General features: G+C 38.8%; 1 protein-coding gene across 1 annotated transcript; it reads right to left on the bottom strand.

Moving 5' to 3' along the window:
• Positions 1–4,465: 4,465 nt before the first annotated feature.
• Positions 4,466–13,566, bottom strand: NCF4 (neutrophil cytosolic factor 4; the record flags this gene model as incomplete). The annotated part of the gene is given in 11 exon segments (XM_080362267.1): positions 4,466–4,491; positions 4,494–4,693; positions 5,438–5,503; positions 5,588–5,718; positions 6,453–6,551; positions 8,189–8,246; positions 9,227–9,354; positions 10,212–10,282; positions 10,577–10,730; positions 11,670–11,754; positions 13,535–13,566. Coding segments are annotated over 11 exon segments (1,050 nt in total).
• Positions 13,567–16,855: the final 3,289 nt, after the last annotated feature.

Here is a 16,855-nt window from a genome sequence, read left to right as displayed (position 1 = left end):
AAATTCAGAAGACAATTCTTTTCATTTCTCACTGGCTACTCTCTTGCTCCGTTTATGGCGGGGCTTCTTGTTTCCATTTCACACAAACAGAAGTAAAACTGAATTAGGGAACTTCTTTAGGTTTTGTGTTGGAGTGACGTTCAGAAAGAACTTCTACCAAGTGCTTATTGTAGGACAAAATCTGTGTTTTCGTACTGTCTGAGCTTACAATATGAGCAAAGAATGAAGAAGTAAATGCACGTTTCCAAGGAAGTGCAGAGAGTCTTTCAGTTGAGTGGCAACAAGAAACAATCCTAATCTGAAGAGAACTCAGCTTTCAAATTTACTCATCCTTCTGCTCTTCATGCTCAGAGCCTTCCTAATGAACTGCAATGGTGTTCTGTTTTTTACCTTTCCTTAAAAATATGATCTCCAACTACATAGCTCCTGGGAGCTACAGGGCTTGAATTTCTGTATTCATTCACCTTCAGATTTCTCTTCAACATGCTACTTTTCTAGCGACTCCTCAATCAAGTTGTGAATTGCAGAAATAATAACAAATAAACATCATCATTATTATTATTATTATTATTATTATTATTATTATTATTATTGAGACTGAGAGTAGATTGAGTGGTCCAAAGACCAGGGACCACATTGTTCAATACTGGAATTCAAGTCCTTTTGGCCATCTGTCATTGCTCTCTCAAAAGTTTAATAAACTCACCTACTCAGGTATGTCACAGGGCTGAGACTCTTTTCTACTTTAGGGGAGCATGGAAATAGGTGCTTGTAAATTCCTATTGATTTTCAGATTCCCGAATGCCAGAAACAGCTGGCTGAGCCCTTGAATAATCACTACAGCTAGAATTACTAGAATTACTTACAAGCCCTTGTATGAGAGCAGACTCTCTGCCACTTTCCTTTCCCCACAGATGACGCAGTTCCCTTACCTGGATCCAGAGCTGTCTGTGAGGCAGATGATTCAACCTGACGGGTGACTCTCCCCGTCCAGCCTCCCCCCACAGCATCAGAATCCTCTGATGCAGAAACCAGCAAAACCACACTTCCCTAGAACTGGAGACAGAGCAATTAATTGACCACAGGATTTTCTTGGCAAGTAAGTCTTCAAAATAACTGCTATATCTTCTATGCACTCCAAATGCCACTTTCGAAGAAGCAGACCACGCCTTTTCAAGGAAAGTCTGTGTAATTGCCTGTAAAATAAGGAAGTCTGTACTTCCTATTTTAGGCCCCAAAGCACGCACTTAGATGGGACTGCTTAACTGGGAAGGGAGGAAAAGGAAATTTGTCATTGCCAATCTGCACATTAACAATTACCAGATCATGAGACTAATCTATTTTCAGAAAAGAAAAAGAGGGTTGAGTGCAGCAGATGTGAGAAAGACTAAGAAACTGTTATCTGGTTTTTACTTCAGCACTGTTTCTTGCTTTACTCTAGGTGATACAATCTTCAAGACAGGGATAATTGTGTACTTTTATCGGTTAACGTATGGAACACAAGTGTATGAGTTTGAATTGGTCAACGCATGATGTGAAGTATGGTTTTATCTCTGTAAGCCCTTGAGTAATATTTTTAAAAGTTTAACCTATTTCAACAACAATCAATGACAAATTATAAGTATTCTAGTACAAAGAAGAAACAAAAGAAAACTGGTGAGAAGAGCTGATCTGAAGTCATCCTACATCCATGGCAGGCACACTGTTTTAAATCCAGCTTTAAAACTTAGTCCAGTAGCCTTCAATAGTAAGATTTATAGGAAGGTTAGGTAGCCATAAGGGACAGACACACATAGGGTTGCACCTTCAAAGGTAAACTACAAGGGACTAAGATGAGTCCCCAAATACAGAATATAACTGCCAGAGTCTGTCCTACACTGCTACTACACCTTCTTTAGATCCCTGTATACTGACCAAAACCTTAGTTAGTGCAGTTAGGATCTCACAAGAACTACATCAAAATACAAGGAAAAAAATGTATATGGTGAATATGGGGGGGAAGAATATGGGAAGGAATATGCAACTTTGTTGGATGAGCAGAATTTACTTTGCATTACAGTATAAAGGCAGAAAGGAATTCTGCTGCTCTGATTTCCAGAGGCCAGTAAGTTCATGCATGTTCTTCCTCCATGCTTAGCAAAGGGGTTTCTTATTTCCCAGAAGACATTCTCCTTTCCTTCCTCACTCAAACTGCTCCTTTGTCTTCAAACAGATTTGCTGAGTTGCTGGTAACATCGCAGGATCGAGCTGTCAGCAAAAATCTTCAGACATCATTTGCTCTTTTGAACTCCAGGAACAGGTAACAGATAACCCCGCACACCAGCAGCTTTGCAGGCCATGCGTGCCAGTTAGGCTTCTAATTTACAATACATTCTGTTATGTATCACAAGGTGTAAGATTACTAACATTATCATGGTACATTTCTTCATCTCCTTCCTAAACCACACTGCTACAACGCCTTTGAAGTGGGAAGTTACATTTTGTAACATTTTAGTAAAATACTGTTAACTAAAACCTTGGGTCAGTAGTAGAAAGGAAGATATAATCTATATCTCTTCTGAATATATGTCATCTACCTCCGAAATTTAGTATGTGTGGATCCTTCAGGTGGAACCTTTGTACCTGGAAAGCAGATATGGCCTGTCGCACATCTAACAACTCTTTGGAGAGTGCATTTTCTTAGACAAATCTGTAGAGGACTGGTATAGTGCTGGAATTGTGCACTTAATAAAGTGTCAAGTAAGAAATGATTTATGGATCCAAATATAGCAAATGACATGCTTATCTTTAAATATAAACTCTTTCCTTTATTTCCAATACACTTAAACGCATAAATGCAGGGCCACAGATAATACAATATTAAAGCTTATGTATATAAATAAGTTTACGTATATACATCAGGAAGAAAAAAAGTTTAAAGGATAAGTTGCCTTAAATACTTTTGTTGTTGTTGAAGATCTTATTATCTGATAGCATTACAGGCAACATCTAAGAAAAAGAGAAAACATTATTTTGCCAGTTTGGGGAAGGGTAGGTTAATTATTTATGCATTGTTAGTTAACTGTTTCTTAGTACCTGCAGATACTTATTAATCTTCCCTTTTTTCTGTACAAATTTTAGCAGTAGGTTAAGAACAACCTTCTTGTATTGTACCTTAGTACCACAGAATTGTACCATTAGGAATTGTAGCTTAGTACCACTGAAACTAACACTTGAATGCAAAGCATGGTGTTTGAACACTCTTTTAACTTCTTATTTTTTACTGATTATATTTATACTTGTTGGTATCTCTTTAACATCATGACTGCATGCTGTTTTTAAAATGCAGTATTTTAGGTATCAAACAATTTATGTAAAACATACATAACTTGTAATTCTTACAAGTAGCAGTAACTTTGTTCAAGAAGAAAATATTTTAATTGCATGACCATTGAAGAAATTATTGCAAGATAATATATGCAATAATATATATGCAATATATTATATGCAATAATATAACATATATTGCATAACATATATTGCATATATTATATGCAATAATATAACTCCTCCTTAAGGAAAGCTGAATAGGTGACATGCAAACTCTTCTTCCAAAATTATCTCACTTTCAAGCAAAAAAAGGAGCAAAATTATTTCATATCCCAAAAAACCTCCTTTTGTACTGAAACTGATAAAATAATCTCATACGTAACTTTATTTGTTGAAGAATCTGATACAGTAATTTCTTATTAGTTCTACTTTTCAATGAGGTGTGAGAAAGCAGAAGGCAGACAGAGAAGAAAGTGCTATTTGAATAGGCATCACACAAATTTTCCCAGAACGTGGAAATAAGTAGCCTGTACAATTACAAAAAGGAACACCACAGGTGTACTAGGTTTGACTCACAGAATTCAGAACTTTGGTCAGTGGAAAAAAGAAAGCAAAGGTAGGCTGCAATTTCTTCACTGATATATGAAAGAGTTTTCTTGATGTTTCCAGAACAAACTCTGAATGCCCAGTAGACTCAAATCCGACAGAAATAATTACGTGTTTGTAAGCACTGGCACACAAAGCTTCGTATCAGCAAGTGAAGAGAAAATTATGGCAGTCTAGGAAAAAAGCTTATGAAGACATTCTGGACAAATTAACTAGCTCTGGGAGCGAGAACAGAGATTAGAGCAGTTCTTGGGGCTCAGGACACTAAACATCTATTGCAAGCTAACACTGACTTGTTTGGCAAATACGGCCAGTGATTTTATTTCTCTGTTCCTCACTTTATCTGGTCTCTATGTAGTTGTGTCTATTACAGAGGAGTGCTAAAAAGCTGAAGAAGTTAACTAAGTACAGATTTTACATTGAAAGGTAATATATTACTAAAAATTGCTCTTTTCAAGATCACTTCAAAGGCTTGTTAAAGGAAACTGTCTGCAAAGAGGAATTATGGCAGGACTGTATAGCTACCAACTGGAAAGTTTCTATATAGCACTCATGTTGCTCTTACTGCTTGAGTAGACCTATTCCTGGACTAGTGTTGTAGACACCCAAGTCATCTTTTTGAGTGATGTGCAGCTTCCAAGGGAAGAAATGCTTCTCAGATGGCCTCCTTCTGCTCTGAGTCACCATGAGTTCAACATCCTCATCAGAGAGCAACCGGATCAGATCACCATCAAGGTCCCGGTAATTCAAAACAATGTCATCTTGGTCAAACTCCCGCCTGGTAGAAAAGAAATTGATTGATCCCCAGAAATAAAGGAATACGTGGGAGATGTTGCATGATGAATGATATACTGGCAATCTATTTAATTCTGCTAAAAGCAACACAAAGCCTTGGGTGTCTTGGCATTCTTGATACAGCTAGTACTAGAGATCATACAGCCACATTCATGCTGTGTTCTGTTTAAGCTGAGAAATCTGTAAGAACCAAGACCCATTTCCAGTAACACAACATGCATGGCAAAACTAATCTGTGAGTTTGATAAAATCCCTATGCGGAATAGTTGACTGTAGTTACTACCCACATTTACCTGCTTATGGTTGCTTTTTTTTTCTGAGGGGAAGGCAGGTTAAGGAATGGAAGAATGTTAACATAGGTATTACTAATATTTGATCTTCTAATGTTTTCATGTTTCTGCATCCTGCAGAAGTATAATATATTAGACCAATGATCCCTGCATGGGAGTATGGCTCTGGTCTTAGAACAAGAAATGGAACCTTCCACCCAGCTTAAATGAGTCAGAAATGTGTCGCATTCCATGTTTACTGGCTATCCCAAGGCAGACCAGTGTCTGCACAGATGGCCCTGGTCCAAGGCAAAGTACAACTTTTTCAGGACACTTGAAAAGTATTTCACACCCAAAACACGGTGATAACCAAATAGAATATAGAAAATCTAGAACTGGAAGGAACTTGACAAATGCTTAAATGATATTAAACATACAACTAACTGTTTGCACTGTACCTCATCAATTTCATGAGATCTTTGAATGATGGAATGCTGCTCAGATCCTCTTCCACTGAGATATCCCTGTAACAAGAGCAAATCTAATCATTACATATAATGAAAAAAGACTTGTCAGCATCTCTTTAGCAGTAAACTGCTTCTTATTACCTGATAGTGCTCACTGCCTCATCATGGTAATAACAACGAATTTTATTAACTGTGTCTTCCTGCTGTGGTAAATCTTTTATGATCTTCACAAAAGCACATGGGAATATTCCAGTGGCATCATCAACTGTTCCCTGGAATGATAAGAGTTGTTAGAATGAAGAAAACCATGCCATTTTGGTCACATACAGTAAGTTCTGGAATTCAATTAATTTCCATGGAAACAACAGTAAGAGTTTTTCTACTATAATCAAGAAAAGAAAGACTATGGAAATGACCTGATGGCATCTCTACAAAAAGATTATACAATTGCTTAGTCAAATAGAAGGCAGGAGAGTGAAACAGTGTGTAAAAAATGAAAGTCAGATGGTTGCCAAGGAAGGCTGTGGTGTTTGAGCAAGCAGAGATATCCTATCAGCAAACACACAGTATGTTCTCCTCATCCTTTTTCAGAACACTGCCGCATTGCCCAAATTCTCTCTAATCAAGCTGACGTGTGTTGTGGTATGAAGCATAAAGTATACAGCAACTTGTCCTGAGGCAAGAAACCAATTAATCACTGAAATGGAGTTTCCATCTCCTTTCTGTGGCCTTTTTATGTTCTAATCACTTCCAAAGAATTTAAAAACAGTCCCGCAGAAGCAAATGCAAATGCAAACTGAAGTCTAGAGGGCAGAAAATTTGAAAGCTAAAAACCATCAAGGAAGGAAACAATTTCAAATTTGGAGTCAAGGATTTATTCTTGACAGTAAGACCTGATTATGATGCAGTTTCTCATTGAAAGGAGAAGACAGGTCACAAGGAGTAGGAGAGCCCTTTCTACTCATATATTTCAAAGTATGCTAATAATTTAGTATTGCAGTCTTACCTCCAACCAGTCTTTGTTTACTCTGCTGAGTAGATAGATCAAGTCTCCCTTCTTGAAGCTGAGTTCCAGTTTATTGGTTCCAGAAAAATCAAAAAGAGCCTATGGAAAGCAATAACACTGTAAGTATTTATTCACAGAATTACAAAAGTGAATCCTTCTTTATGTTCTGTTCTTGGGGTGAGACCATAAAGCAGCACAACAGTATGTACTTTGTCATCACAGCTGTATTTCTGGGGTAAGGTCATATATATATATGACCGTAGTCCGAAGTTCTCACAATTTCTTCTACTCAGCACATGCAAAAACGCTTTCTCAAGTAGTGAAACCACTAGAATAAACATGGCTCTGAGAGGGCTATGTGCTAGGATTCTTAAAGTGGCAGGACACTGAGCACCAGAAAAGAAAGTTGAAAACACTTAAGAGCAAGTAAGTCAGCAGAGCCGAAGACAACAGGCAAATTGAAAACCTGACAACTCGAAATCCTGAGTATAAAAAAAATATATATATATAATATTTCTGGTTGCAGTTTTACAGTTTTCAGATTTGCTGTGAAGTATCACAGAGAGTCTTAAAAAATTGCGGAAGGGTTGTGTCCTAATTCAGGGGTAACTAACTGTTGTTTTTATATGTAGCTTTCAGGCCTGTTCATGGCTGAACTGAGAGATTTGGGGAAGTCTGGGAAAATTACTGACATGTAGTTAAAATGGAACTTAGATGCCCCCTTCAGGGGGAAAAAAAAAAAGAAAAAAAAAAAAAAAAGAAGTAGTAAGCACATGCTACACATGCTACCAGCCTAACAAGCTGTTCTTGAATAGTTAAAGGGGCCAACTTATCAAAAATACGTATCTCCCCCACTGTCCTCAGAGAACACGGTAGTCATTTAAATGCTTTTAGAAACACAAAAATTTAAAAGTGTTCTTTATTCCATTTTGAAATTATTCTTTTGGGTTTGTTAATGACAAAAGTTCTTCTAATAAAAAAAAAAAAGACAATGGCTACTGTTGTGCCAGTAGTTCATACGTCTACTTAATAGCTCTTTCAAAAGTCTTTTTTGGTCTACTGAAATGTTTTGGTAGATATATTTGATATTAATAGATTAATAGATAAAACCCAAGAGATATGACTGATACAAGACCTGCCATACTCAGTGTGAAAAACAAACCAAACAAACCTCAAAGCACCTGCATGGTTTTTTAAACTTACATGGCAAAGTCACATGTTCCAGGATACAAGATGATACTTAGAAAAGTGCTGGTTACAAAGCAGTTCCATGTGCTTAATACCAAGACAATATACAGCAAAAGAAAAGGGTACAGCTGTTTTTCAGTAGAACAATTACGTTACAGAAAATACTAAGATGCCTCACCTGTGAAGCTTTTAAGCATATATTGAAGTCAATGAGACTGAAGTTTGTGCTTGTTTTAAATTTAATTTATGAGTATCACTTATGCAAATGAAGACCATTTGGCAGTAAGCTGTACATGTCTCAGTTTCGAACCTCCCGTCATTCTGACTTCACAATGGACCTTTTTATTTACTCAAGTAAGGAGGAACAGAACACTTATTTCCATCCTTTGTTTCACTCCCTGTTGTTAAAAATCAGCTGTTTTCCTGTGTCAATTTCACTTCCTTTCTTTCCCCAAACTCTAATTGGAAAAAGCAACTTGATCGATGAGATGCCAAAGTAAAACAGAGTTTAATCTCCTATCCCTTGACAGATTGTGTAGAATACTCACCTCAGCCCGTGGAGTTGCCACACGGTCAGAAACAGGCACTTGAGGTGAAATGCTTTTACTGCAAAGAAAAGGGACAACAGCCTTTCTAGTCATCAAAAATACTATGCGACCAGCAGTACCATGTCTGCATTTTCATTGTTCAAGAGGTAGGCAAGCCATAGATCACTGGAGAAACTGCACAAGAATCTGTGTGCAGCACTGAAGTAAAGAAATATGGATGCAACAACATTGCCCTACTTCTCTTGGTTTCAGTGCAGAGCAGCAGTGATTTGACGATGTCTGCGGCTGAGAACAGATGGAATATTCAATACAGTCAGTATCCTGGACCTCTCTGCCACAGCACAGCTCAGTCCCCCTTACTCTGCCTTCTGGGCATCACTGTTTCTAGCATTTATGGCATTCAGTTCAAATTCTGCCATCACACACACATCCAAGACTGCGTACACACGCGCAGTTTTTGCAGTTTGGGGTAAATGAAAAGGAAGCAGGTCCATCTTTGAAAGGAGAATTAATTTGTCTGAAGGGTAATGAAGTATAAGGTCTACTTAGCAGTTCTCCAAAAGGGTGTCAATACTGCTATGTGGGACAGGCCCCTGTTTAGACAAACAACAGGAACAAATTACATATTCAGTTCCATTTAGTATCTGAACCAGATCTTACTGAATTCAGTGCCAAAACTCACATTGACTTTAGTGGTGCAAACCTATGTTCTTAAGTCTGGCCTGTATATTCTGTACATTATAACAGATATTACCATTAAAGAATTATCAACAGATAGAGCTGTGCAGCATTTTTTTAAAGCAAGCTATATTGTCATTTTTGAATTCTCCTTTAATACAAGTACAATATCCCCTTTAAAAATTTGAGACTACTCAAAACAAGAAATATCTTGTGTCTGCTCTACTATAAAGATCTTCATATTAGGACTTCATGGACTCACTTTGGAAACACAGTGGTGATACTCGACTCTCTGTCCCCCCAGAAGTGGACAGCATCTCTTACAGCAAGCAATGCTGAAAAAACATGTCAATCACTTACACTCGGCGTGTCCGTGGGCGAAGCCGTCTCAATCTGTGAGGCACTTGTTCACAATCAAAGTTTGAGTGGTAGAAGAACAGCCGTACCTCTTCATCCATCAACACCCAAGCAGGTAGGCAGAGTAGGTTCTGTGCCAAGAGCAAGTAGAAAGCAGAATATAACAGTGGGAGAGATCAATTCTCTATTTATCTACATGTAACAAAGGTGCCTCTTGGACCTACAGGATCATGAAGGTTATTCATTACTGCCAGAACTCTCCCTCCTCTCCCTTCTCTCTCAGCAGGACACAGCTGAACAGCTGACAGTTTCTCCTGTTTACTCCATAAGTTGGCCAATGTATTGCTTCACTCTTTTTGTGCCTGATTTACTGCAGAAGGAGTAAATTGCTCTTTGTGTTTCCCTTCAGAACATGAATGACTGTGGAAAGAAGGCAATCTTAAGCACTGGAAGTCCTGGCCAGTGCTTCAGACTTTTACTGATTTTAAGTCAGGTCTTCAGTTAACCTGTACACAAAGAATTTATCTCCTCAGTGTTACTGGCTGTGTCTTCCCTGTCGAGTAGGTACACCTAGAAGCCCACCCCACTTTCTTGTTCCCTTTGATGCACATACCAACTCCATTTTCACGCAACACCTGGAGATTCACCATTTCCTCATACATCTTGTTTGTTTGTCTGTTTTGTTTGTTTGGTTGTTGGGGGGGGGGGGGGGGAAGTTGGTTTTTTTTTTTTGTATGGATATCTATCTATACATAAAGGCAAGGAGCGAGCCTTTGTGAACTCTCTTCTCCAGCAGATCCTACAGTCTGAACAATCTCAGGACTAGGACTGCAGGTTGTCCCACAGTGTGGACACTGTGTCTTCAGAGAAAACAGTACAGAGAGAAGCAGATACTTAGGGCTAAAACAGTATTATCTCTCTTAGATGACTTCAAGGGGTAAGTATCTCCCATGCTCAGTGCAATCTCTACTTCAAAATTAACCTTTACCTTCATGTAGACATTTAGGATAGGAATCCTGTTCTCAGCAATTTCCTTTTTGGACCCAACATAAACTTTTCCTGGAAAATATGAAACCTGTGACAGTTATTGAAGAAAAAAATGGAGGCTGTCAGAGAAACGAAGCAAACAGTAGAAAGTAGGATGTCCAAGAAAATACATATTTTCTACAGGATTTTAGATTTCTAAAATAACTTTACCACAAGTGGAGGGACTGCTAATGGAACTTGACTTCTCCAGCATCCACAGATGGGAACTAGTTCCTTGTCACAAGTAGAAATCCTGTGTACCTGCCTAGAATGCACTCCTCTTTAGGACAGCCCAGGACTGAGAAAGATTCGGTACTGATAGCTTACCTGGCAATACAGGGAGTGTGCAGGTAAAAGGACTGTTTTTGCTCTCTACCCCATATCTCTCCTCTAGTTTGGTGTGCAGGGCATAGAACTGACGATAGCGTCGGAAAATCAGGTATCTGCCACCACCTTTAAGCTTTACTTCAATGACAAACAGCTGAAACAGAGAAGGGGTATCCAGGCTGATATTCATAATTATAAATACTTAAAAAAATCACAGTGAGGCATACAATAGGAACATAAGATCAGTGCTCCAGCAGTGGAAATACTGTCTTAGAGGCAGAGTGGAAAGTAAGACTGAAGTTAAATGTCTTCAGACTCAAGTACCAGAAAATACCCAGTTAGCACCAGGCATTGTGGTATATGTGTGGGTCCAGCTTTCCCATGGATCATTTCCATGTGGCTGCTTTCTATTACATAATCTTAAAAGGAAACCTGAAATTACTACATGCTACTTTATGCTTACATACCTTCCCTCTGCGACAATCAAAATATATTAGGGAGGTAAATACAAACATTTTAGAGTAGGATGCTTTGGACATCTAAATCTATAGACAGACATCTAAATGAACTGATTTTCAGAGTTGCAGGTATTCCTGCTTCTTTCTGACTTTAAAGTACAAAATTTCAGAAATTATGGTCTGGCCAAAGGTAAGGCCAGAAAAAGAACTTAGTCATCTTACTTGTAATGCCCTCCTTCAACCACTATGTTATTTCTTATCTCTTGCCAAAATTGCTTTCCTGTAAAAGAGCCCATGATTTCCACGCACTGACTTCTGAGTCATGTTGCGCGCAGCTCCTTCAGAAAACATAAAGACAGAGCAACCAAACATCATTATATTCCAGAGTAAAAGCTGCACACTGCAGTCGGAAGGCATCACAAGCAATGTCTCCAGCAAAAGCAGCATATCCTGCAGAAGTCAGACTAAGCTGGTGTTTTCCAAAATCCCTCTTCAGAAAATCTCGCAGGCCTTTTCCCGACTATTACCTTCCCTTACGGTATTTCACAACTTATTGATTAACTGCATTTTGCATCTCACAACCAAACCAGTCACAGCTGAGGGCACATAACAACAGGATAAATCTCCTTTCTTACATAATAATTAGTAAAGCCTTTCTTCTCTTCAATATCTGCAATGTTAGCTGAAACAGGGACATCATCGGGAAGCTGGTCAAAATCACTGTGAAGCAAGAATAAAAGATTTAGGTTACTCATACTGGTATTAGCCTTTGGAGGTCTCTGTGCCGTACAGAACCAAAGATAGCTGGGCAACATCACATTATCTAGTGTCAAAACCAATAAGTTAGAAATTCGTGGTGTCATTCTTTTCATTTGGAAGTCTGATCTTGAGATGTTGAGTTTTTATGTTCAGCCTAAGTCAGTGATCATTGTGAAGATCCATCAATCCTAAAAAAAAATCCCTGTCAATCCTAGGCTTGCTAGAGCATCAAGGCTACAAAAGAAACACTAAAGATGGTAAACTTTTCCTGACAAATGGGATCAACTGCGGGTGCATTCTCAATCCTTCCTACAGTGCCTAACAGACTTAGAACAATAACTCCGCAGCAGTATTCCTTATTCTAAGGAGACAGTTATATACCATTAATGGTGTTATTGGTACTGTATTACTGCAGGGAATAGGAAACAGTTCTGAGAAAAGAGCTTGTTGTACTAAGTGCTGTAGAAACTGACAGCACAAAACTAATTCCTGAAATACTTGCACTCTATGTGTAAGATGTACACAATGTACCTTATACATATAATATAAGAAACAACAGAAGGATAAGCAAAAACAGGGGGAAAAAAAGCAAAGAAACAAAGACATAGAATTGTTCTATATTGTAAGCAGTGGTGCCTGCACCAGCTGTCAAAACATTGTCACGTTTTCTTGTAAACAACACAGTAAAGCAGACTCTTTAAGAGGCTTTGAAAAGAGCAGGAGTAGCCTAGCAAATACTTATGAGACCTCCCAGCCACAGCAGACAACCTGAAGCAAACACAAAGATACATGTTTGAAAATGTCAAAAATGTGTGAAGGAACACAAGAGAATGGGCCAAGTTAGAATAAGCTTTGTAGATTCTATTATAGAAAGTATTGTGTTTGAATCAAGAGAGAAGGAAGGATCCTTGGAGGAACACCTAAAGAGCAGACACATGACCATGCTGTCATGTTTTCTTGTCTATATTGTCCACACAATGAAACAGCAAGGATTGGCAGGTGCTTTTTCCTCTGGGACCTTCTCCTTGGTACAACTTCTTTGATAAACAGAACACAAATTCACCATTGCTTCGATCTTACAACTCAATGTTGTTAGAGTGGTATTTACATTAACACTTAAGTAAAAAGGATCAAGAATGATGAATAAAGGACAAAAAATGAGGTAGAAAGAGAAACCCTAAAGAGGGTCATTTAAGATATGCCAAGCTGAAGTAATGTTAAATATTCTGATAATACTACAAAAACAGCAGTTGGCTCAGTTTATTCTGCTAGGAGAATATCCAAATCAGGGGCTTCCACAATGTGTAGCCCATCTGGAAGGCTGAAGTAATGATGCAAAGTCTTGCAATAGCTTGCTGTAAAAGGAGAATGACATGAATCAGCACCACCCACAGCACCGTAAATACTACCACTTACTGTGAAGAGGGATGTGGCTATGGAGATCAAGAGACATAATTAGTCATATCACAAACAGCAGTAAAAGGGAAACCATTTGCAGCTCTAAAGAGGACAATGACCCACTATTGTCCTAGGTGGTGAATATTCCCCAGGAAAAGACGCAAGCAAGCCCGTTCCAACTTAATCAATGGTCTGCTGCACTGAGCAGCCTAATAGTTTGGAAGCTATGATAGCAAGAACACTTTTAGAATCAGCAAAGAAGCCTGCATCTAAATTAAATGAAAAGATTGCAGTAGTTACATGGAGGCTCGTGGGGAAGTGGGACGAGGGAGAGACACATTACCTCTTTTCGCGCAGCTGTCGGGGAAGAGACATGTTTCACCTTCTTAAATCCAGATTGCTAAAATCTATTCCTCGGCTTCTTGGGTAGCTCCTGCTTGAATAGGATTAACACAGTCAAAGCAATTCTCACTGCATGAATCAAGACTCCTTTGCAAGGCCTCAGAGATCTTTTTCTTTAATGTTGCAGTGTCAGACGACTTCTTCTGTACCTCCCCACCCCCATGAGATTGAGGAAGTACTAGAGAAAAAACAGTCATAAAGAAAGGCTGTTTCGTGCTCTCTGTCATATATTGAAACTGCCACGGTCAAGAAACCAAAAGCCCCCAAAAAAGCAGAAACTATGAGCCACACACTCCACTGTCCACCTCTCCACCGAAACATCTGCCTCTGTGGAAACGAAGTATGAGTGGGCTCAACAAATTCTGTTTTGCTCCAGCCAAAATGTCCCAACATACACCTCTACACTAACATTTGTAAACTAGGATGAATACTCCTGATCTCTTCTTGAGTCTCTATGATTCCAGAGAATCCTCCTTTCCATGGACCAAAAGCCAGGAGGTGGAGCTAAAGAATAAATTTTCAAGTGAGAGCAGAAAGTGTGGTCAGGAAATGTAACCTTGTCAAACATATGGGTATCAGGAAATCAGGCACAAGAAATTAGGAAATGAGCTTTGAAGGATGGATCAATGCAAGACATGAGTCCTTGAAAGAGCTCTTCTCAGCTCCATATGCTCGAAACAATCCACATTTGCCACCTACAAATCCATGATCATGGCTCACCCAAAGAGAATCCTGACTGCCCCACCTTGTACACAAAAGGTACTGATACAGAATTTGTATAACATTAGTGAACAGTTTTTCAAGAAGAAAACAGAAGGGAGAAAATGATGAGGAAACCATTATTTCCTAACACTGTGGATAAATTGCAGCATAGCTTATCTGCATCAGTCAAAAGCTGTCATGTAGTATCTTTGCCTCCCCATTTCACTCTTTGGTTCTCTTCCATTTTCATGTTCATTACATATTTGTTTCCTTCCCCTCCTGTTGTCAAGCACAAAACTTCTCATCTGAATAGAGCAAAAGTCAACAAGCATCCTTCAAAATAAAACTCCATTTACAACTGTAATCATCAACCTTGAGAGTAAACTGCATTTCATTGCATTTTAATGAAGTAAATTCTTCACTCTTCTCTTTCCTGTGGATAACTGAAGGCACCATTATAGAATTTGAGAGGGGGTATAGTTTCTCTTGATCAAAAGGGACAAGGAAAGCTACAAAATTCTGAACTGTATTTTCTGAGTGATCTGCTACTCTGTGCCACCCACACAGACTTAGCAGAATCGTTTTAAGTGATGATGTTGGATATAAGTATTTCCCCAGACCTTCACACCCTGTTTGTGTATTCTTTTTTTCCTGATTAGGCCTTCTAAATGTGCAGTCCTCATGTAACCTGAAGTCAGGCTCATTATTCTCTTCCCTTTACCTTGAGTGAGAGAGACAAATAAGCAAGTTTTCTAACTGCAATCCTCTTGCTTTCTCCTGACATTCAGAAGGCAATAGGAACAGATCACCTTGACCAGAATTCTTAATCACAAGATCAATATATATGAACTCATGAAAATTCAGAAGGGCCCTCCTGACCCATGCAAAAAGATCGTGGAAAGCATAAGAACTGGGCAAACTTTAATAGACGTGAAAGAGAAAGGCTGGAGAGGTGTTTTTAGGGTAGCTGTTCATATTTGATGCATACCATCATTTTGACCGGAAAATCATAAAATGGATATTCTAATCTTTTCAAATCTCTTGGAAGATAATCTAGATACAATGCAGATACATCTTTTAAGAGACAGAAGATATGACACAATGCAAAAATACTTGTTCATTGTTTATCTTGCTTTTCAATAACAGGTCAACAGACAACCCTACAGACAAACTGTCTATGCAATGGCTTTGCTGCAATCTGAGTAAAATAAACTGAGAGCAGCTCCTGAATTTCACTGCTCTCTACTAGAGATTATAGCCAGTAATACTAATAGTCTGACAGAATAATGCTAAACCTGCTAAGAAAGTTTCTGATTCTGCAGTATTTTCTTGTTCTGAACTAAACCAAACCCAAGATCTTCTTTTCTGAGGAAAAGGCAGATTCCTACCTCAGAAGAGTGGATAGCTGGCTGGACAGAGAGCTCACCTAGGCTATGAGAGACTAAGATTTGAAACACTGCTTTGCCACATTCTTCTGTGCCAAATCTGTGCCTCAACTACAAGGTTTCTATTATTGTGCTACTATAGTAGAAACAGCAATTTCTACTATTTGGCCTGAGGAAATGGGTTGAGTCTAGTCAAATCCCCATTGTCTCAATGCTCAAATAAGTACTTTATTATTGATGAACAAAATAAATGTCCATTACAAAACTGATACCTTAGTGACAGTACCCATGTCAAGAGATATGTCTGCACTAGGAAAGCATCCCATTTCATCAGCTGACATGGTCAGCTCTCAGTTTCGAGAAAATCCACCAATATGCCATGGGTTGCACAGTCATTATGGCACTATGCACTGACCCTTATCCATGTGCAAGAGAAAGCAGGAATCCAGCTGCAAGAAATACTAATGAATACTAAGAAAATCCTCAGATGACTGAATTATGACCATGTGCTGACATGATTACATACCTTTTTGCAGTTCAGCACATACTATATTATTTTGGCAATGTATGCCTGTGAGCTGTGAAATTGCGGCCTTCTGTCTAATACGCGTATTGTTAGAAAATACTTGTACAAGGATACATATAGTGGTGCATGGAAACAACTTTACAACCTATAAAGTCATAAAACTTTACAACTCACAAGGTTATAAAGCAGGTATGTTTTTATTCGACGTTGGGTGCGTGAAGGATTGCTCCTTTAATCCTGTGCGTGCCTTCTAACAATAGGAGGTGTGTTTAAATACAGCAAGGTGTGACATATTCACAGTAACCTCAGGAACACCTATACATATTTATAACCATTCCGCGAGAAGGTGGTTCTTATTAAAATGAGTTCCAGGACCTTGGCCCCTCCCTGTTGCACCTGCATGGTGCCAACTGGTGGTCTTGAGAAGGGGTCTTTGGGGATCTTTGGATAAAGGCTCCTTCAGCTTTGTCACAGTGAACTTTTTACCTTTGGCTTCGTATGCTGAATTGGCTGGAACCCAAACTGCCAAGTCAGTTGAAACCAGATTGGTGCCCCCCTTTTGCTGAAAATCTTCGTTATCTTGTCTCCTCAAGGACACAGCCGTGTGCTGTAAGACTTCTTATCTTTGCATTCAATGAGGCCTTGTTTT

The sequence above is a fragment of the Nesoenas mayeri genome (genome assembly GCF_963082525.1).
Source record: "Nesoenas mayeri genome assembly, chromosome: 1".
In the NCBI taxonomy this organism is placed as follows: Eukaryota; Metazoa; Chordata; class Aves; order Columbiformes; family Columbidae; genus Nesoenas; species Nesoenas mayeri.
Note: the sequence above shows the minus strand (reverse complement) of the source record. Positions and strands in the feature narration are given on the sequence as shown.